Genomic DNA, 24,267 nt, shown 5'->3' with positions numbered 1-24,267 from the left:
TAGTTCTCTCCATGGAACAAAGGGCAGGTTTGTTTACAGTCCAGTATAATAAAGATAATTTCTCCCTCTGTGGCAAAGGGCAGGTTTGCTTGCTGCCATTATACAAAAAAAAAATCGAGTTTCTAAGCTCAGGGAGCCTCAGCTATGACACAAACCCACTGTGTGTATAGGCATCAGCTAGCCCTCATCATATCACCCTGTAGTAATTAGAGCTTGGGGAATGGATGTAAGACAATACTCTGGCTACTGTTATCACTATGAGTAATAAACTGCCCCTTGTCTCTGTCTTCTGCCAGCAACCATGAAATTGTGGCAGATCCTTCATAGTTCTCGACATCTGTTTCCTTAATTTCTGTCCTTCTGCTTTATATAAGGATTCTTTTCTCCACACGAATCCTTTAGATGATGACTCATTGGTTGGTGTGTCTTTCTTTCAATTCAATTTCTCTCCAAATTTCTGCATCCTTACTTGACCTTTATCAGTCTAAAGTACCCACTTGTCCAGGAAAAAAAAGAGAATTGGATTACATAATAAGTGACAATGAACTAAAGTCAGAGAGATAAAAAGATAGAAAAGAAAGTGTGAATGCAAAAAATAGTGAGGATTATACATGGAGAATAGGCCCATGAAAATCCATATGGCAGCTTGTGTTCAATTGTATCCCCATTGGAGACATGAGTTTAGAGATATGTTGTTTCTGGGGGCTTGAAAGTAGGTTGCATTGCCAGGCTGGGTGCCTTGCTTGTTTGACAGATTGACTCTACCTTTTCTTTTCTTAGTGCTCACTGCTAAAAATATTACTTCCCTTGTACTCCTATTTCTCACCTCTTTTCCCAACCCTCCAACAATAAAATCTGTAGACTCACATTCAGATAAGCATGGTTAGTTATAAAATAATCAGGGATTTCTATTTGCTTATTAACTCTAATTTCAGAGAGTTCCAGAGGGATGAACAGTAACCCTCTGCAAAAGGAGTCCTGAGATTCAATGAGAACTTATCATAAATGCATAATTCCAGGCCGTATACCTCAAGGATTTTGATTCAGTAGGGCTGGTGGGGCACAGAAAATTTCCATTTCTAGTAAGCTTCTTGGGTGCTCTGTGGAAGTTTGTCTCAGAATATTATATGAGAAACTCTGCTCCAGAAACTGCCTCCTTCTGGCATTATGCACATTTGCTCAGAGTCAACTCCAAATGTATAGCTTAGTCACTGACAAATGTTAGTTGGTTGCAATGATTTGCCCTGGCAGACACTCAACTGCCTAGAGTGTTTTTTTGTTGTTGTTGTTGTTGTTTTTTTGCAGTACGCGGGCCTCTTACTGTTGTGGCCTCTCCTGTTGCAGAGCACAGGCTCTGGACGTGCAGGCTCAGCGGCCATGGCTCACGGGCCCAGCCACTCCGTGGTATGTGGGATCTGCCCAGACCGGGGCACGAACCCGTGTCCCCTGCATCGGCAGGTGGACTCTTACCCACTGCGCCACTAGGGAAGCCCGCCTAGAGTGTTTTGATAGTCATTTTTTGACCCATGAAACTGAGATTCATATTAATATGAAAAAACTGCTTAGTTTTAGCATTTTGGGATATATTTGGAAAATTTTCCTTCTGATCTATGGTACAATACAATGTACTCATTATTAGCAATGGCCATACATTGAAAGATGTATAAATGGGAGGAAAACACATTGGAAGCTATAGTTTGAAACCACTTTTGGTAAAATACTATTACCCCCAAAATATTCTATTTGAATAAGTTAAACCATGTGAAAATTTTTGAGAGAAAGACTAAAAGGGATTGTTTTTGAAAAGTAAAGACTATCGCAGTCATTGCTGTTGAGATCATAAGATATGAAATAAGATAAATGAAAAAATGACTTTCATCACTGTTTTGAAATATATTTAGAGAAAAGGTATAAAATAATGACACTGATGGTTCTGCAGGTATCTCTTAATATTCTAATTTCCTACTAATGACGTTCATGGGAAAATTACTTCTTCATTTTCTCAATGTTGTCCAAACTAAATAGAATTAAATACCCACATAATAGGAGTATCACAGTAACAGCTTTTCTCTTTAAGTAGAATAGCACACTTCATGTCCATCAAATTTGATTGGGAATTCCACACTTAAATTTAGTCAGAATACACTCCAGGTGAAACCCATGAGAATGAAGATAACACCATGAGTATAGGATGCTTTAGAGATAAGGATACCACAGTTTAGAATGCCAGGGACTAGGATGATAATGGAAACACTGCCATCTAAACATTAAACTGAATTATTGTGGAATTACTTGGGGCAATTGATGTTACATGAACAATTTGATCAATATTCTAACATGTAAACATTTTCACTGCCAATAGGCAGTGTTTATCAATAGACCACCTCTTAAAAAATTGCAACATATGTTTCAGACAGTATTTTTCAGGTGTTTTATCTTTTCTTTGAAATTATATTGATAAAAGGTTATGGGACTTACAGTTTACGACAATTTTCACTTTTTTCACATCTGGAAATGACACATCATTTTCTGCACTGCATTCATATTCTCCAGCCTGGTCCCGTGTAATTCCATAAATGTCCAAATATTGTCCATTTTCAAATGGTTTCGCTACGTGAAGAAAAAAGTACAGCGTGTTTAATTGTAGCTGCTTGAGGCTTCATTCAAGTAAAAGAACGATGGTGTGTCTTCCTATTAGATATTGCTGACAAAATAATTCCAAATGTAACTGGGGAATTATTAAACCTTTTGTTCTCTTATATTCAGAGGTAAAGTCAGAGAAAAAAGCAGAAACTGAACAAGGGATACTGTAACAACTGTTTCCCCACAACAGGATATACATGTGTTCTTTTTAATTGATTGTGGTCTCCTAACCTCCTCACACATCAAATCAAGCTCTGCACATTTCTGTAATTGAGTTCAACAACCTCCTAGCAGTGTAGATGAAATTCACTAACATGACTTGCTACATATTGACTTTTATACAGTGTAAGCTAGCAACTTGACACTTAACCTAACTAAATGCTACTTTTCTTTTGGGGAAATCTCACACTCATTCTCAAAGTTTCAAGCTAGATGGATTGATAAAAGTATGGAGATATATTAAACCGTTGCTATATTTCAGTTTCCATACTTATTAAGATTTCTAAGGGAGGTATACTATATACACTATACATAACCCACCTAATAAACCTCAGGAAAAAACTTTATGATTCTCAAACTAAGAGTTAAGTGGCTGTAAAAACAAACTAAATTACTTTTATTTTTTAATATTCCAGAGGAAACATTCTATTTGACTAAAAGTGACAGATTAAACATACAGAGACATAATCATGGATAAAAGAATATTCCCAAGTGAATGGGATTTGAAAAGAAGACTCCTCTCTGAAATAATGGAATTTTTATTTATTTGAAAGTAGAGAATCATTGGGCAGGAGGTTCCTGATTATTAGAGATACTGCAGAGGAAGAATGCGCCTATGTGAATTTTAGGAGGAGGGATTTCATATATAATATCTATGTTAAAATTTTTTTATCCTTTGGGTTCCTTTGTCTGAGTATATCAGTTGCTGCATTGTTGCCCTCCAGGTAACTATGACTTTGCTAACTGAAATCTGCAGTGTTTAGAATATAGATGATTAAGTCATTTCTCTGACTGATCACAATTTTTAGACAGAGGAGAGTTATATTTCTGAGATGATAGTTGGCTGATATGCTATTGTATGTATACAGAGGTAAGCTCACAAAAGCAGCAGTTGTCTTCAAATTCATGTTCCTAAAATCTGATTTTATAATCATTTTCTTTGCTCAACTTGGTATCTTTATCTGACTCCAAACACTAACATAATATTAAATTTTAATGTTCCCTTCTATTTCTCTTATTTTTAATTCTTACAATGACGATAATCTAGGCCTAAATGTGTCCATAAAAAACTACTGAAATATAGGGAGGACAAAATCTTTATTCATATCTAAGAATCTTTAAACTATAACTTGAATTATAAAGGGGGATATTAAACAGAAATTAAAGTATGGGGAAAATTAATCTACTATATCAGAATTAAATAATCTCATTGGGCAGTATAAAATGAAGCCAATCACAAGTGAAAAGGTATAATATTGTGAAAATTTGTAAAACCAAAATTTATAAGGGTCTAACTTATTTTCAATATTAAAATATTACATGTAAATTCCCATTTTTGTGAAATGACATAATTTTAAGAAGTGTTACCCCCCAAACACATGTTTTTGATAAATAAATCATTAAATATGGTGTGTGTTAGAGTATGTCATTGTTTAAAGAAAGAAACACATTAGATTTGAAATAATAGATTTCAGAAATATAAAAAGAAGCAAGCATGTTTTCTCTCTTAAATGGTTAAATGGCAGACTTTGTAAGACTGACAACAACTACAAGAAGCTGTGTGACAAAACATCACCAATATCAAAACCACTACCTCATTCAACTCGAGAGCACCAGTTACATCTATTGAATGTTTGTTCCTAGAGTTCACCGCACAATCTATGCACCCAGATTCAGGGATCCTTCTCCAACCCCACCAGAGAACAATGTCCTTATTTACATACCAGAATTATCAATAGATGTCTATGCATTGCACAAATCAATACCTATAGAGCCAGTGAATGAATGGGTGATATTGCCAACACTAGCTATTGATAATAAGACACTAATATAAAGAAGCATAAATGCATGGTCAACATCTTAATTTTCCCCACTGGATTCCTGATACTTTAAGCCATTCCCTTAATTCCATTCACCATGCATCAGCTCTTCCCAAAGGTGTGCTCTAAGTATTCTCTTGTTTTCACACAACTGTAGTTCTGTTTTCATCCTGAACGCATCTTGCTCTTTTCTCAGTCTAATCTTACCACACTTGAATTTCAGATTTGAAACTTGGAGTTGCTTTGCCTAGAATTTATGCCCTGGAGTGTCCTGGCTGTCTGTGATTTGCTTGGTTGCCTCTTTGGCTTTTGTTATACTCAGTTTTCCTGAGTAGTAATTCTTTACCTTAGTTTTAGACCCAAGGAAACCAATCTTGTCCTTGGACACTTGTCAGGGTCTCTCTCTATTTCCATCACTCCCCTAGTAAGGGAAGACGATTTGCGCATAGTATATTGAAATGCAAAGAGTAACATTTCAGTTCATGCAATCTAACTCAACTTATCCCCAGAAACCAGAGGGGAAAGACCAAGGCTAAAGGGATATAGGGAGCTAGTGACTTGGCATCATCACCACTGCCAAGACTTTACAGTGTTTATGAGGGTTATGTACTATCCTAGCATACTCCTTATAAATCTAGAAGATGTATAAAAATTGTGTAATATTTCGTAGGGTACCAATTATAAATGTTGGTGAAACATAAGCCATTGTGACTTGGCAGCCTTCTTCTGGTCACAGGTTTTACCATTCTCCATGTGCGCAACAACAATTTCTGTTTTGTTTATCTGCATCCCTAGCTCTACCATAGTACTTGAAACAGTATATACTTGGTAAATATTATTGAATAAATAAAAAATACATTGATTAAGGAATTAATAAAGTGCCGTTAGGATAGTGCACAAAGAATCTAAACACATATTTGTAGAAGTTGCCACTTCTCTTTCAGAGTCGAGAAGAAGGGAAAGAACTTTAAAGAATTGTCATCCTTGCTGACGTCTTGTAGTGATAAGTGATGGCAGTGGTGAGAACAGACTCTGGTACAGCTATCACAGATCCTTTTTATGATTATAAAGACTAACAAAAACTTCAAATACAATTTTGAAGAAAAAGCGATAAGTACTTCCTGTAATCTAAACAATAGTTTTCTTTTGTGCTTAGTCGCTTCCAGACATGGATAGACTCGTCTCAAAAAAAAAATGGAGGGGCTTCCCTGGTGGCGCGGTGGTTGAGAGTCCGCCTGCCAATGCAGGGGACACGGGTTCCTGCCCTGGTCCGGGAAGATCCCACATGCCGCGGAGCGGCTGGGCCCGTGAGCCATGGCTGCTGAGCCTGCACGTCCAGAGCCTGTGCTCTGCAACGGGAGAGGCCACAACAGTGAGAGGCCCGCGTACCGCAAAAAAAAAGGAGAACTGGAGAAATTCCACAGGCTTTCAATGATGCCACTATTATCAACATCTTCAAAAGAAAGGCTATAAAATAGGATACAGCTATGCTTTATAATATCTCTCATACTGATTTCTGATAAGAATTTGGCAGGAAAGAGTTCTGTATTGGCCATTAAATAATATCTAGATTTGGCTTTATGGTTTGGTAAATCATGTGAAAATTGTTAGTAACAACATTATATTTCTACAAAGTGCTAATATGTTTGAGAAAAACTTTTGACAAAATAAATCTCCCTTCCCTTAACTTCTAGTACATTATCCTTCACTAATTTTCCTCTCACCTCTCTGGCTATTTCTTTTCACTTTTTCAAAACCCTTCACATCTCCCAAATATTGCTTCTGTCCTATGACCTCTCTTTTCCTCATTCAGTACACTTTTAATGATTCAAGGGATTTGTTCATTCATTTTCATCTCACTATTATCTATATATTGATAAGCATCTGATTGATCTATTTATCCTGTATCTATATCCTGAATCTTGGAGACATTTATTTAGCTGGACATCTCCACTTGGATGTCTCACAGGCATCTCAGAATTAAAACACCAAAACCAAACTTACGTTTCCTGCTATACCTGAAACTCCTGCCGTGTTCCAATCTCAGTGAGTGCTCTGATTATCACCTAGTTGCTCAAGCCACAAATCTTAGCTTAACTTTGACAGCACATTTTGTTTTAGTCCATAAACCATCAGTCACTGTGCCTTGTCAATTTTACCTCCTAAGTAATTCTCAAACCCCTTCTAGGAGCCTCTGTGTCTCAGTTACTGATCTCTGAATGCACATACTCGGATGATGTGCCAATGACTACACACTGCTTTGCAGAGTCATTTCAATCATTTCCCAAAACCCTTGCTCAGAAACAGTCATCCCATTTTTCATGGCTGCCCTGCAAGAATATATTTTATTAGGTTCTCATAGCCATTTATTACTAAATAGTACTCTGCAAATGAATTTTAAAATACCCTTTGAATGATTCCCTTACATTTATGACTGTAATTATTTCCTGTCAGCTTGTTATACACCAGCATATTTAGTATCATGCAAGTATCTCCTCTATGCATTTTCCCATATTGAGTGGTTAGGGATGTGGGTTCTAGAACTAGCCTATATGGCTTCAAATGGCAGCTCTGCCATTTACAAGCTCTGTGACCTGATACAAGGTATTTGACCAATAGTTTACTCATCTGTGATGTGTGAGGATAATAACAGAACCTGCCTCATACTTATGGTTGTTGTGAGGATTAAGTGGGTTAATGCAAGCAAAGTGCTTAGAACACTGTGTGACACATCATAGGAAATATATATATGTTGTTATTACAATGCACAGGATTAGGCATGCCCAGGAAGGTTAGTTTAGATAAATATTGTTTCTGTGGTGAGAGGTTACTGTATTCAAGGATTGATGCTTCTGTCTTAACATGATATTCAATGGAACTAGAAGTGAAAATAAAGAAGTCTCTGAGAGCTGTTAATAGCAATGACCAGTTAAGTTCTCATATCACTGTAGGAGATCAGTAAATATATCTCTCTTGTAGATCTGTAGATGGATTTGAAGGTTGATCTCATGTTGGAGTCACTTTCCCTCTGCCTGAATTCCCAAGGACAATTCAACCTTAATTCACTTCTTTCCTTTCTTAACAAAACAAAACAAGAAAGCCTGCACTAATGTTATATGGCATACACATGCTTGCTATTAATAATTTTTCCTTTTTATTGTTTATTGAAGTATATTTGACATATAATATTATATTAATTTCATGTATATAACATAGTGATTCAGTATTTATATACATTATACATTGGTCACCAGGATAAGTCTAGTAACCATCCGTCACCATACAAAATTATTTCAATATTATTGACTATATTCCTTAAACTGTATATTACATCCCCATGACTTATTTATTTTATAACTAGAAGTCTGTACCTCTTAATCCACTTCACCTATTTTATTCAATCTCCCACCCTCCTCTCCTCTGTTGACCACCAGTTTTTTTCTGTATCTATAAGCCATTTCTGACTTGTTTTGTTTGTTCATTTTTTATTTTTAGATTCCACAAATAAGTAAAATAATATACTTGTCTTTTTCTGCCTGACTTATTTCACTTAGCATAATACCCTCTAGATTTATCCATGTTGTCACAAATGGAAAGATTTCACTCTTTTTTTATAGATAGTAATATTTCATTGTATATATACCACATCTTCTTTATCCATTCATCTGTCAAACATTCCTCTATTAATGGACACTTAGGTTGCTTCCAAACCTTTATTATTGGTAAATAATGCTGCAATGGACATTAGAATGCAAGTATCTTTTTGAATTAAATTTTTTGTTTTCCTCATATTAATATCCAGAATTGGAACTGCTGGATGATATGGTAGTTCTAGTTTTAATTTTTTGAGGAATCTCTATGCTGTTTTTCATAGTGGCTGTACCAATTTACATTCCCACCACAGTGCACGAGGGTTCCCTTTTCTCCTCATCTTCACCAACACTTGTTTCTTGTCTTTTTGATAATAGCCTTTCTGGCAGGTGTGAGGTACTATCTCACACAGAAATCTTACATGTGTTTCCTTGTCTTTACCGAGGACTAGGTTGTACATACATAGCAAGAAATCTCAAAAAGCTGAAGAAAGAACAACTCGGGAGTTTGTAAGCTGAACAATTCCTAGAGCTCAAACAATGTGAGGAGTCATTTGATCTCTGACCACCAAGAATGAAAAGGCCTCTGTAATTATCAGAGAATTCAGTGCAGACTTAAGAGGCTTATGTCTTAGTAGAAAGGTTAAAGAAAAGCTGGAATAGAGATTCTTCTAGATCTGTTCCTTTAAAGCTTAAAAGTAGGATTCCATGGATCAAAATTATCTATAAGTAATATAGCTTCCTGTAAGAAAAAAGCCCAACACTTTTTAAGGGAACAAAATGAAATCTAGACATTCAACAATGTAACAAACAAAATTTCCAGTTTCCCATGGAAAAAATCACTATATATTCAAAGAAGCAGAAAGCTGTGAACAGTGACTAAGATAAAAATGAGTCAACAGAAATAGATCTACAAATGAAAGAGATGATAGAACCATCAGGCAAATATTTTAAAATAGCCAGCTATTATAACTATATTTAAGTATTTAAGGAAAAAATAGTGAATATAATTATGAGAGGAATGGAAAATAGAAAAAATTACCAAAATTCTTGACATAGGAACACAAAATATCTCAAACGAAATATTAATTGGCTGAAATTAATTGGCAGACTAGATACTGAAGACAAACTTCATTAAACTTGAAAGTATTTATTCAAGCATTTTAGTATTTATCTAAACTGAAGCAGAAGGAGAAAAGAATACAAATAACCAAACAAGTAATTAAACAAACAAAGCCTCAGTGATATATGGAAAATATAAATTTCTCTCATATATGGATATCAGAGTTCCCTAAAGGGGATAGAAAAAATATTTGAAGAAATAAAGGAGGATTTTTTTCCAAATTTGATGCATACAATAAAATGTCAAATATAATAAGTTGATAATCTCCAATCAGGATAAACACAACTAAAAATCACTCAAAAGCACATTATAACCAAGTTGCTGAAAACCAGAAAGAAAGAGAAAATTTAAATAGCACCCAAAGACAAAACAAACATTACATGCCAAGAAACAGAAACAATTATTTTCCAGACTTCTTGTCTGAAACTACATAAGCCAGAAGACAGTAGAATACCACCAAAAAAAAATAAACGTCTAAAATCAATCCTGTGAGCTTCAACCTTAAGAAGCTAGGAAATGGAGAATAAATGAAACCTAAAGAAAACAGAATTATGAAAGTAATAAAAAGCAGAAATCAGTAAAATTAAAAATGGACAATCAATAGAGAAAATCAATGAAACCAAAGCTAGTCTTTTAAAAGATCACTGAAATGGATAAAGCTTAGCCAGGCTGATAAAAAGTAGAAAGATAACACAAATTACCAATATCAGGGGTGAAAGAGAGGATATAATAACTATAGTCATAAGAAAAATTGCATAGCTACTAAACAAATATTAAGAAAAACTCTCTAACATTTAACTCAAGAATTTAGATTAAGTGGGCAAATTCATTGAAACACACAAATCTCAAAACCGACCTAGAAGAAACAGAAAATCTGAATATTCAAAATATTTTCAATTATAAGAAATTAAATTTATAACTTAAAATTTCCCACATGGAAAACTCCAGGATCATGTTTATTAAGATTTTAAGGAAGAAATAATGCCAGACTTATACAAAGTCTTTCTGAAAATGGAGAAGGAAAATTCCCCAAAGCATTTTATGAGGCTAACATTACCTCAATATCAAAACTAACAACAACAAAAGAAAAGAAAATCATGAACATAGACACAAAAATCTTTTAACAAAATTTTAGTAAACAAATCCAGTAATATATAAACATGATAATACACAATGGCCAAGTGTGGTTTATCCCAGAATTGAAAGACTGGTGATACAACTGAAAAATCAAACAATATAATTCACTATATTAAGAACAACAACAATAATCTACAAGTATCTCTAGATGCAGGTAAATCATTGAAAACATTCAATATTCATTCAAGATAATATGTTTCAGAAAACTGAGAATTGAAGGGAACTTTCTCAACTTGACAAAAACTTCTGCAAAAACCCTACACACCTAACCTCATACTTAATGATTTAAGAGTAAATCGTTTCCCCCTAAGATGAGGGTCAAGGTTGTCTACTCTGACCCATATCTCACATCTTATACATAAATTAACTCAATAATCATCATTGACCTAAATGTGAATCATAAAACTATAAATATTCTAGAAGAAAACAAGGGGAAAAAAATCTTGGTTTTGGGCTAAGCGTTCTTAGATATGACACTAAAAGCATAAGACATACAAGAAGATATGGATAAACTGGATTTCATCAAAATTAAACAAAACTTTGCCTTACAAAAGACACTATTAATAAAATAGAAAGGCAAGCCATATAATGGGAGAAAACTTTCTAAATCATATTGGACAAAGGTCTTGTATCAAGCATATATAAGGAACTCTCAAAACTCAATAAAAACATACAATCTAATAAATAAATGAACAAAAGATTTAAATAGATGCTTTTTGAAAGAAAATACTCAAGTAGTAAACAGATATGTCAAAAGGTGATAGACATAATTAGTCATTAAGAAAGTTAGGAAAAGCAAAACCAAAATGAGATTCCACTGTACATGTATTAGAATGGCAAACAAACAAACAGAAAACTCACACACAAAACACACACATGAAAAAACCACTGATTAGTGCTGGTAGAAAGCAGAACACCTGGAGTTCTCCTATATTGCTAGTGGAATGTGAAATGGCACAGTCCCTTTGAAAAACAGTTTGTCAGTTTTGCATAAAATTAAACATGCATTTACCATGTTTCCAAACAATTTTACTCCTAGAGAAATAGAAATCTGCATTTGCATGAAAACCTGTATACAACTTTTATATTGGCTTTATTGGCAATGACTGAAAATGAAACAACCCAAATGTCCTTTAAATAGTGAATGAATAAACAAATTGTGGTACATCCATACAATGCAATACCATTTGCCAATAAAATTATTCATATTATATAACATGGATGAATCTCAAATACATTTTACTAAATGAAAGAAACTAGACCCAAAAGACTACATGTATGAGTTAATTTATATAACATTCTAGAAATAGTGAAACTATAGATGTGAAGAATAGATCAGTTTTTGCGAGGGTTGGGGAAGGGAAGGCTGGTTGACTACAGAAGGGCATCATGAAGGAATTTCTTCAAATACTTAAACTGTTTTGTATCTTGCTTGTGGTGGTGAATACATGTGGATGTGTTTGTTAAAACCCATAGAATGTTATGCTACAAAGAGTGGTTATTTACTTTATGTAAATTTAAAGACAAAGCATATTGATATGTAGCATACCACTACATACTCAATAAAATGACCAAAATTAAAAAGGCAATACCAAATGTTGATGAGGAAGTGGAGCATATAACACAGCTCTCTCCTAAGAACTAACATGAAAATCCTTCTTTCCCAATCCTTTCAGTCCTACAGGGAAGGAGATAGTTTTAGGAGTATTCCAGTTGGCTGATGGTGAATCATATTTTAGAAGTTTGGCAGAGGTAATGGGAATTACAACTCACTCTGCTATCTGTTGCCTTAGGATCTCAGCTGAAGGTTCCATTTTAGCATCCTATTATATTAGCTTTGTGACCCAAGGCCCTCTGTGAATAATACACTCTGTACTCCAGGGTCCGTCCAGAGAATAGAGCTTTGATTTCTATTATCACAAGTTCACATAGAGAAATAGCATTCATAAGGGATTACATGAAGGAAATTCATTCGTTTCTTCTTTTTTCTTTTCAGAATAAGCCAGTATATTAGAAGACTGTCCCCTTTCATTACTTTATTATGGTTCCTATTAAAATTTCCTTTACCAAACTTTGCTTTAGTGTTATCATACCAGTCTTCATTGCAGGACATTATAAGAATGGCCATATGAAATTTCCCATTACATTTTTATTGGAAAAGTTACTGAGGCCCTACTGCTATAATCAATGTGTCCACTTACTGCAGACCCATGGGAGAAATTCATTGTGCATCTTAGTACCAGGAAAAGCTCTACTTCTGACATCCTAATTTGCTTTGCTATTATGATATATGATCTTATAAACTCTTTGTTACCCCCTTCATTCTTTTTTCTAGGCCAAGATACAGGAAAATATATTTTTGATTCTCTATATCTAGTATGTTTTGAGTATCATTAAGTAATATGTGGACATCATAAGAAAGAATATAAAGCAAAAGATATTTGCAAAATGGTTATATTACATATAATGGAGCAGAACTGTGTTAAAATAAGTAGATTAGGTAATTTTCTATTGGCTATTACCATAGAGCTTTTGAATCTACTTTGTTTTTTTAAATATTTATTTATTTATTATTTATTTATTTGGTTTCATGGAGTCTTAGTTGCGGCAGGTGGGCTCCTTAGTTGCAGCACGTGGGCTCCTTAGTTGCAGCACTCCTTAGTTGCACCTCCAGGGCTTCTTAGTTGGGGCCAACCAGCTCCTTAGTGTGGCACATGGGTTCCTTAGTTGTGGTTCACAGGCTCCTTAGTTGCAGCACGTGGGTTCCTTAGATGTGGCACACAAACTCTTAATTGTGGCATGCATGTGGGGTCTAGTTCCCTGACCAGGGATCGAATGCAGGCCCCCTGCATTGGGAGTGCAGAGTCTTATCCACTGCACCACCAAGGAAGTCCCCTGGATCTACTTTGTTTACAAGCAGAAATATTTGCTGAGCATACAGAAAGCAAAGCAGCATGGTGACTAATAGGAATGTTACAATAATTATGACACCACCTTGAGACCATCAAATAACATTCAACTAATCATGTTGAGGGTTCTAAAAGTCATTTAGCATCTTGAGGAAATAGACACATACCAACAGTTAACTCTAAATGTGTTCACATCAATACTACAAAGCTACAGTAATCAAAACTATGCGGTATTGGGACAAAAACAGACATATGAATCAATGGAACAGAATAGAGAGCCAGAAATAAACCCACATATCTATGGTCAATTAATCTTTGACAAAGGAGGCATGAATATAAAATGAAGAAAAGACAGTCTCTTCAGCAAGTGGTGTTAGGAAAGCTGGACATCCACATGTAAACCAATCAAGTTAGAACACCCCCCCACACACCATATACAAATATAAATTAACTCCAAATGGCTTAAAGACTTAAATATAAGACATGACACCATAAAACTCCTAGAAGAGAACACAGGCAAAACATTCTCTGACATAAATTGTACCAATGTTTTCTTCGGTCAGTCTCCCAAGGCAATAGAAATTAAAGCAAAAATAAACAAAAGGGACCTAATCAAACTTATAAGCTATTGTACAGCAAAGGAAACCATAAACAAAATAAAAAGACAACTTACAGAATGGGAGAAAATATTTGCAAATGAAGCAAGCAACAAGGGCTTGATTTCCAAACTATACAAACAACTCATACAACTCAGCAACAACAAAAAACAAACAACCTGATCGAAAAATGGGCAGAAGACATAAATAGACATTTCTCCAAAGAAGAAACACTGATGGCCAATAGGCACATGAAAAGATGCTCAACATTGCTAATTATTAGAGAAATGCTAATCAAAACTACAGTGAGGTACTACCTCACACAGGTCCAGAATGGCCATCATTAAAATGTCTACAAGTAACAAATGCTGGATAGGATGTGGAGAAAAGGGAATCCTCCTACTCTGTTGGTGGGAATGTAAGTTGGTGCAGCCACTGTGGAAAACAGTATGGAGGTTCCTCAAAAAACTAAAAATAGAGTTGCCATATGATCCAGCAATTCCACTCCTGGGCATATATCTGGAGAAAACTCTAACTTGAAAAGACATATGCACCCCAATGTTCATAGCAGCACTACTTACAATAGCCAAGACATGGAAACAATCTAAATGTCCGTTGATGAATGGATAAAGAAGGTGTGGTACATATGCATAATGGAATACTACTCAGCCACAAAATAGAATGAAATAATGCCATGTGCAGCAAGATAGATGGAGCTAGAGATGATCATACTAAGTGAAGTAGGTCAGGCAGAGACAAATATCATATGATATCACTTCTATGTGGAATCTAAAATATGACACAAATTAACTTATTTATGAAAGAGAAACAGACTCACAGACATAGAAAACAAACTTATGGTTACCAAAGTGGAAAGGGGGTATGGAAGGGACAAAATAGGAGTTTGGGATTAGCAGATACACACTACTATATATAAAATAGATAAACAACAAGGTCCCAATGTACAGCACAAGGAACCATATTCAATATCCTGTAACAAACCACAATGGAAAAGAATATGGAAAATATATGTATAACTGAATCATTTTGCTGTACACCAGAAACTAACACAACACTGTAAATCAACTACACTTAGATAATAATAATAGGAAAAAAGAAATAAATATGTTCATATGGATGCCTTTGTCAGGAAAAAAAGAGAGATTTTGTAACAATAATAGGTAAAAAAGTAATTGAGAATGTGGACTTCAGAGTAGATGCACTGGGTTTCGTGTGATCTGGGGTAATATTTTTAACCTCTCTTGGGGTCACTTTTCTCATATGAACAAAGAAAACAATACCTACCTCATAGAACCATTATAAGCATTAGATGTGAGAATATGTATAAAGTCCTGTGCAAAATTCCAATAAAATTAAAATGAAAATTTTTATTGGTAAAAGTATTAATAAAAATGAAATTGAAATTATGACGTGTTGTTTAGTGCCTATAGTGTTTGTATTTAAGAGGTAGCAATTGTGTTGTGTGATCTCATTACTTAATTTTGATTTTACCCAAAGCCTACAGAGCCAAAAAAAGTAGTTTAAAGTGGAAGAAACAACACCTATGCCTATTCCTGTCATGTAGGGATCAAATTCACTCAATATAGCCTTAGCAGAGCCATAGCCTTTCTAACTGCCACCTCACATTTGGATTTTGTGACTATGTTTCTGGCCTCTCTACATGTGGTGGCCTGAGACTCATTTTCCCCAGAAAGTAAGAGATTCAATTGAAATGGCAAGTTTAGTCATTGTTTTTCCTTTCAAATTTTAAATTGCAAAAAGAGAAGTGAAATAACATATTGTGCATCATTCTGGGGAAGAATTGCCCCTCCTCCTCCCATGCCCTCCCTGCCTCTAACACACATACCTTCTTCAAGAGGGATAAATTATGGAAAGAAAGTACCTGCAAAGGAACAGGCTGTTACTGTTTATGTGGTGGTTTGCAGCTAGGTTCTGTTCTGACCAGGTTGAATCTATTACTAGCAATGCATTATTTACCATCTTTCTGAATGGAGCCATATGTTATTGGTCTGCACCATGTGAAGTCTCTATTATGTTCCATTTGAAAGTATTATAGCTTACCTGAATGCACTAGTCTACATATGCTGTAGCCTAATAAAACTATCTTCTCCAAGTAACAATAGTCGTAGTTATAGAAGGTTCAACTGGGTATCGGAAAATATTGTTTACACTTCCACTATGCCTATAACTCACTCAGTGGCTTTATGTGTCTCTTAGCATATTTGTTCCTTATTTCTGCATCTGCAAGATAGGAATTGCTTTGTTCCTAGTATTACTTTTGCTGAGTAAATCCCAGTCTTATCTTCTCAGTCATGTAAAACAGCCCAGTGCCTATGTAGATCTGCAGAGCTAATCCTAATTTTGTGCCATATCTCTCCTCTGTGTCTGTATATTTTTTCATAATTTTCATCAAGGTCAAAGACATAATCTACCAGTAAGTTTTTAAGCTGCACTTAATATCTAAAGTGTTTTGGTTCCAGAAAGAAATCTAATACTTCAATAGATGCTTTTTGACTAACATTGCTGAATGCTATGGGCAGAACTGTGTAACCCCCAAAATTCATATATTGAAGGACTAACCCCTTCCTCCGCCCAGTGCTTCAGAAAGTGACCATATTTTTAGACTGGGTTTTAAAAGAAAGTCTTCAATTAAGTTAAAATGAGGTCATTAGGGTGGACCTTAAACCAATATGACTGGTGTCTTTATAAAAAGAGGAGAGGACATTTGGACACAGACATGTGCAGAAGGATAACTAGAAGACATATAGAAAAGATGACTATCTGTAAGCCAAAGAGAGAGGCTTGAAACAGACCTTCCTCATGGCCCTCAGAAGGAACCAACCTCGCCGACACCTTGATCTTGAATTTTTACCTTCCAGAACTGTGAGCACATAAATTTCTGTTAAGCCACCCAGTCTGGTATTTTGTTATGGCAGCTTTAGTAAACTAATAAAGATGCCATATATGAAGTAGTAAACGTTGTATCTTGTCTCTTAGAATACATTACCCATATTTAAAATGTTAGAAATTTGACATATTGCCTTTTATTCTATTTTAATTTTTTATCAAATTCCAAATATTTTTTCTAGTATTTATCCCCAAACAGCATGTAAGGTATCACAAGATGTATATAAAAGCCAGTCATTTTTTGTAATGCATTCAGTTCTTCTGTTTACAAAACACTTGCAACATGTAAAAGAAATCAAAGCAGTGATCTTTTCATTATTACATTTCTGTCTCCTTTATATTTTCCTCTGTCTCTATTCTTATACTCAATTTTCTTCCCAGTAAACGAGGTATCCCTTTCTGTATGCTTAAGAGTCTGCCTATGTGTACCAATCCCTTGATACCTCTTACAGAACTTCAGCCAAACTGAAAGAAAAAAATCCACAAGGTTTTCTGTAAAAAGTACTGGTCCCTCAGAGTTGAAGCTAGTGCTATGAAAAGGGATAAACTAAGAGTTTAAGTTATAAGGTATTATAGAAAAGAGTTTGAGGAAACAAAATTGTGCCACTCTCTGGGGAAATAATTTTTTAAAAAATCCTTCATGTTTTTGCCCCTAACACATTAAGCCTTTGGTTTCTGCAAAAGCCTTTGGGTTAGCCCTTTTTGAACATGAACCAACATGATGATATATGAGGCTTAATGAAAAAGTTCTATTCTTAACACCCTACTCTCTCTACAGCCAGTAACTTAGAAACTTCGGGAACTCAAAAGTTCTGGCTTATGAATACATATAAAATGTTCATTACATTTGTTACATTAAAGAATGAAAGGTAACTGATTGAAAGAGAAATAGAATGAAGCAAGAATAAATGTATGAAGTAATGAACTGCCTGGCCTTTCCAGAGTTTGACCACCAATGCAATTTCCCCCCTACCATATATCCAATATATTATACCCTCTTCTTGGTGGATCTGAAATTAACATCTAAAATGAAGGCAAAACAATTGTTACCATCATCTTCTGGTGACCTCATTCTAGCAGTGATGGAGAAACCTTCCATCACCATTGCATTCCCATATCTTTCAAATGTTTCTGGACAGATTAGATAAGCCCCCACTATTTCTGAAAAGTCAAGACCAAAGTGATAAAGGAAGATAACTGAGAGTACTTAGAATTAAAAAATATTCTAGTTCTATAAAATATAATTTCATAAACCCATAAAGGAGCATGTGCTCAACATAATGGCTAAATCTCACACAGTGTCCATTCACTAAGAAAAAAGAAAGCTCAACTGAAAAGACAGTTGCAATGTAGGTATATAGTGGAATATAATCATTTTAATTTTGATTATTTGATATTACTATATGATTAGAAAAGGAAATACGAAGAAAATGACAACTATATTGAATAAGAAAATAGAATGCAGAAATGATAGATATTCAATAAAAAAGTTTTTAAACAAATAATTCAACTGTTTCCATTGTACAATACTGTGACAGTGTATGGAGAAATATATTGTGATATAAAATAGGGGGCTTCCCTGGTGGCGCAGTGGTTGAGAGTCTGCCTGCAAATGCAGGGGACATAGGTTCGTGCCCCGGTCCAGGAAGATCCCACATGTCGTGAAGCGGCTGGGCCCGTGAGCCATGGCCGCTGAGCCTGCGCGTCCGGAGCCTGTGCTCCGCAATGGGAGAGGCTACAACCGTGAGAGGCCCGCGTACCACAAAAAATAAATAAATAAGTAAATAAAATAGGTGAAGAAATATACTGGTTCAATAAAAGTGATACAATCTATTGATACTATGAATGACACCTCTATGCAACAGGAAGAAAAAGAAACTCCTTTGAAGCCTTAAGTGCCTGTATCTAGCTAAGCTAAATCAGAGAGCAGTGTACAAATAATTCATACATATGCATGGGTGATATGATATAACGGGCATCAAAAGCTTTGCCAACTATCAAATATAGCCACTGCTGGTTTTCCTTGTGCCCCAAATTTCTGACATTATTAATTATTCTTTTAATTGAAGGCATTTTTTCCTTAGAAACACTTGTTTTAAATGTAAACGCATTAACTAAGAAATAACATATATAAACCTATTGGTGCCTGTTTCTTTAACAGACCTAAAGTCAAGTCTTGGCTCCACCACTCTGTGAGCCTAAGCAAATTACTTGACCTCATTTCAGCAGCCATGATTTTTGTCTTTGATAAATATGTTATACTAAAGTAACTATTCAGGAGAGAAAAAAATAATAGACAAAATAAAGTAGAACCAGTTTTTTTCATGGGTGCCTGTTGACAGATGCTTTGTTAACTTCCAAATTTCCACTTTTGTCATAATCTGCCTAATATGAGCACCATTATTCACAATCCTTGTTTCCTCTGGATTTTTTTCCCTACAGAAAATCAACTGCTAAAGCTATTACTTTTACTTGAAATAATAAGGTCAGTAGTCATTCCTCCAGGAAAACCATCAGCTAGCATTGCAGTATCCTTTCATATATAACAGGTGGAAACAAGTCAGATTAGATAAAATTTTAATTTATTTATAGCATGACAGAGGGAAAAATCAGAGATGCAACAAGTTTGCACATTTAAGCACAAATCATTGACCCTGCCAGAGATCTGGGAAAGCAGATTTATTTCACAAGCTATGAAAAACATTTTACTCAAAAATCATGTGTGCTTGGCAACTTTCCTTCCCTGAAGATTCCTAGTATTCACACCATTTTTATTTTTTAAAACTTATAAAAAGTTGACTCCCCTCTCCTTTAGTCTAAAATAGTGCTCTGGGGAAAACATGTCTTCAGCTGATGAGGGAGGTCACTTGCGGAAATACTCGACTAGTCCTATATAATGTTTTTAAAGGAAAATGTGGGTGGCATTCAGTTATTCAGTTAACACTTATCAACAAAACATTCTGTGCCAGTCATTATTTTAAGAGCTGGGAATACAAGAGGAAACAACAGAGCTAACGTTCCTGTTCCCATTGGATTTTTAGTCTACCATGGTAGGAAAAATGAAAGAAAAAAGTAAATGCAGAAGAAAATATCAGATACTTATACATGATGGGCAGGGAACTAAAATAGAGCAAGTTTTCTGAAATTTGACAATACTGATATTTTTGCCTATGTAATTCTTTGTGTGGGAGGCTGCTGTCCTTTACACTGTGGGATGTTTAGAACATCCTTGACCTCTACTTACTAGATTCCAGTACAGTTACATACCTATCTTAAAAAATTCCCCACCCATTTCCTAATGTCCCTTGAGGAGATATATTTTTTCCTCAGTTGAGAATCAGTGAAGTAAAGTAATATGATGGAAAGTGATTGCTTTGTCACTGAATGAGCAGCATTTGATGGTCGCAAAAGGCCATTTAAGGGCTGTCATGGAGGAGTCATCCATGTAAAGATGTGAGGGAGAATGACTGAGGCAAAGGGAACAATTAGTGCAATGGCTCCCAGGCAGGAACAAGAATGGCAGGTTTGAGGGATAGAAAGAAGGCCAGTAAAAGGAACAGAAGCATGAGATGAGAGCAGAGAATAGAAGTCAGTTCACATATGGTTTTTTGCCAGATAGGGGTTTTTCATTTTAGTCTAAGTATAATGAGATGCCATTGGAGGAATTTTTCACCAAAGAAGTGATATTACCTGTCTTATGTTTTAAAACAATCACTCTAGCTTCTGTCTAGAGAATGAATTGAGGAGGCATGAGTAGAAGATGGAAGAGTAATTAGGAGGCAATAACTGTAGAAAGAGTGAGATGATAATGGTCTCAATTATCTGCAAATATAAATTCTCCCTCAGCAAGCATGATCAGCATTTACACATTTGATGTATTTGTTTTCTTCCCATATCCTTCTCTTGTGCATAGGCCACTCTTCTCTTTCCTATCCTCAGAAATACAATAATTTTTCCTATTGTCATAAATATAATAAACCATTAATTTGTTTCCTCTATTCATTTATTTATACAACTTTTTAAAGTTAATTCACTTATTTATTGAATAAAATTGAGCTGCATTAAGGGATTTAAGAAATACAGTATTATCCCTGTCATTAGTTAATTTTTCACAGAGTATAATGTTTCACATGACAACACATTATGTCCATAATTTTTGTTTCCTACAATCAGAAAGATCTTTTAGAATCTGCTCATATTGTCTGCATGACAGAAACAAATAATGGAATAAATGGTCATTAAAGTAGATGGATGTGGGGATTTTTTAGCTAGCCATGGGCAAGTCTTTTTAACATTGCTTGATTTGTTAAATTATCTATAAAATACTGGAAATTTATATTTTGCCTCATGTTGTATGAATTAGAAGAAAAAAATGACCATGTAATGCATATTTTGTTTTTATTTTTAACAGCTTTATTCAGATATAACAGTCATACAATAAACTGCACTCACTGAGATATAATTTTATGAGCTTTAAGATATGAATACACCCATTAAACCATCACCACAATCAAGATAATGAGTACATCCATCACCTTCGAAAGTTGCCTCATATACCTTTGTAATACCTCCCTCCTGCTCCCCCATGTATGCCCACTTCCCAGCAACACTGCCTCTCCTGTACACTAGCTTATACTTCCTAGTATTTTATATAAATAGAATCACACTCTTTCCTGCATAGTTCTTACAAAAAAATATACTGTCTTTCTTATCTTTGTTTCTTTATTTTACTGTCCATTTCCCTGAATGCTATTAAGATTTTTCTGTCTTTCACTGTTTTTAGCAATTTGTTTATTATATACATTGTTGTAGTTTTGGGGTTTTTTTTCCCACCTTCCTTGGGCTTGAATTTCATTGAACACTTTTGGTCTCTGAGTGTGGTATAATAGAAAGATATCTGGTCTTCATCCCCAGTTACTGGAACAGAGCTCCCCAAACCCTTGGAATTTCCTGAGTGATAGAGGTGATAAGAAGGTCTTGGTTCTAATGAAGTGACTCTTGGTAGACCCCTTAGGTTTCTTCAGGATGGGACCTCATCACCAGAAAGACCAAACAATAGTTAGAAGATTGGAACTTTCAGCCTCATCCATCAACCCCCAGAAAGGGAATAGGGGCTGGAGATTGAAATAATCACCAATTGCCGATGATTTAATCAGTCACACCTACTTAAGGAAACTTTCATGAAATACCCTAAATGATGGGGTTCAGACAGCTTCCATGTTGGTGAACACATCCATGTGCCAGAGGATGGTGTACCTCAACTCCATGGGGTCTAATGCTCCGGTGCTCAGCACCCTTCTGGGTACCTCTTCATTTGTCTGTTCATTTGTATCTTCTATAATAAACTGTAAACATAAGTAAAGTTCTCTTCTGAGTTTTGTAAGTTGTTCTAGCAAATTATTGGATCTGAAGAGGGGGAGTTGTAGGAAGCCTCAATTTATAGCCAGTCATTCAGAAGCACTGGTTACATGGGACTTGTGATTGGTGTCTGAAGTGGAGGGAAGTCTTGTGGGACTGAGTCCTTAACTTGTGGAATCTGATGCTAACTTCAGGTAGGTATCCTCAGGATTGATTGCTAACGGTTACTGTCAGAGAATATGTGGTGTTGGAAAAGACCACACTTATTTGATGTCAGGAGGAAAAAGGAAAAAAAATACTTTCCACTGGGTTTATAGTTTTCACCAAGTTTGGAAAATTTTCCATCATAAAGTCCTCAGTTTCTTAACCCTTATCCCTCTTTATTAACACTCATCCCTCTCTCCTTTCCTTTGGGGACTCCAGTTACATAAAGATTAGGCTGTTTGCAGTTGTTCCACAGCTTATTGATCCTATGTACATTTATAAAATCCTTTGTTTGAGGGAACCTTCAAGATGGTGGAGGAGTAAGATGTGGAGATCACCTCCCACCTTCCTCCCCACAAATACATCAGAAATACAACTGTGGAACAACTCCTACAGAACACCTACTGAATGCTGGCAAAAGACTTCAGACTTCCCAAAAGGCAAGAAACTCCCCACGTACCTGGGTAGGGCAAAAGAAAAAAGAAAAAACAGAGACAAAAGAATAGGGATGGGACCTGTCCCTCGGGGAGGGAGCTGTGAAGGAGGAAAAGTTTCCACACACTAGGAAGCCCCTTCACTGGCGGAGACGGTCAGGGCAACTTCGGAGCCACAGTGGAGAGTTCAGCAACAGGGGTGCAGAGGGCAAAGAGGAGAGATTTCTGCACAGAGGATTGGTGCCGACCAGCACTCACCAGCCTGAGAGGCTTGTCTGCTCACCCACCAGCACGGGTGGGAGCTGAGAGCTGAGGCTCAGCTTCGGAGGTCAGAACCCAGGGAGAGGACTGGGGTTGGCTGTGTAAATACAGCCTGTAGGGGGCCAGTGTGGCACAGCTAGCCGGGAGGGAGTCTGGGAAAATGTCTGGACCTGACTAAGAGGCAAGAGACGATTGTTTCCGGGTGCGTGAGGAGAGGGGATTCAGAGTACCATCTAAAAGAGTTCCAGAGATGGGCGCAAGCTGTGGCTATCAGGGAGAGCCCAGAGACGGGCATGAGGTGCTAAGGCTGCTGCTGCAGCCACCAAGAAGCCCGTATGCAAGCACAGGTCACTATCCATACCACCCCTCCGGGGAGCCTGTGCAGCCCGCCACTGTCAGGGTCCCGTGATCCAGGGAAAACTTCCCTGGGAGAACACACTGCATGCCTCAGGCTGTTGCAACGTCATGCCAGCCTCTGCTGCCGCAGGCTTGCTCCGCCTTCTGTACTCCTCCCTGCCCCCGGCCTGAGTGATCCAGAGCCCCCTAATCAGCTGCTCCTTTAACCCTGTCCTGTCTGTAACAAACCACAAACAATTAAGAAAATGGTAATATGACCATATGTATCGATAATTACCTTAAACGTGAATGGATTAAATGTTCCAACCAACAGACAAAGACTGAATGAATGGATATAAAACAAGACCCATATATATGCTGTCTACAAGAGACCCACTTCAGACCTAGGGACACATACACTCTCACCACTATTGTTCACTGAAAGTGAGGGGATGGAAAAGATATTCCACGCAAATGGAAATCCAAAGAAAGCTGGAGTAGCAATTCTCGTATCAGACAAACTAGACTTTAAAATAAAGACTATTACAAGAGACAAAGAAAGACACTACATAATGATCAAGGGATCAATCCAAGAAGAAGATATAACAATTGTAAATATTTATGCACCCAACATAGGAGCACCTCAATACATAAGGCAAATGTTAACAGCCATAAAAGAGAAAATCGACAGTAACACAATAATTGTGGG

The 24,267-nt window shown here is 36.1% G+C and overlaps 1 protein-coding gene across 1 annotated transcript in view; it reads right to left on the bottom strand.

Annotated features, from left to right (window-relative positions):
• The window catches only part of NEGR1 (neuronal growth regulator 1), a gene marked incomplete at both ends in the record, with an annotated part of 926,063 nt that overhangs the window by 288,135 nt on the left and 613,661 nt on the right, over positions 1-24,267 (bottom strand). The window contains one exon of the mRNA XM_082863364.1: positions 2,479-2,610. Within this exon, the coding sequence (XP_082719490.1) occupies positions 2,479-2,610 (132 nt within the window). The remainder of the gene's footprint in view (positions 1-2,478; positions 2,611-24,267) is intronic.

This window comes from Leucopleurus acutus (assembly GCF_964270905.1).
Source record: "Leucopleurus acutus genome assembly, chromosome: 2".
Classification (NCBI taxonomy): domain Eukaryota; kingdom Metazoa; phylum Chordata; class Mammalia; order Artiodactyla; family Delphinidae; genus Leucopleurus; species Leucopleurus acutus.
The sequence above is the reverse complement of the archived record's forward strand: the minus strand, read 5'-3'. Positions and strand labels throughout refer to the sequence as shown.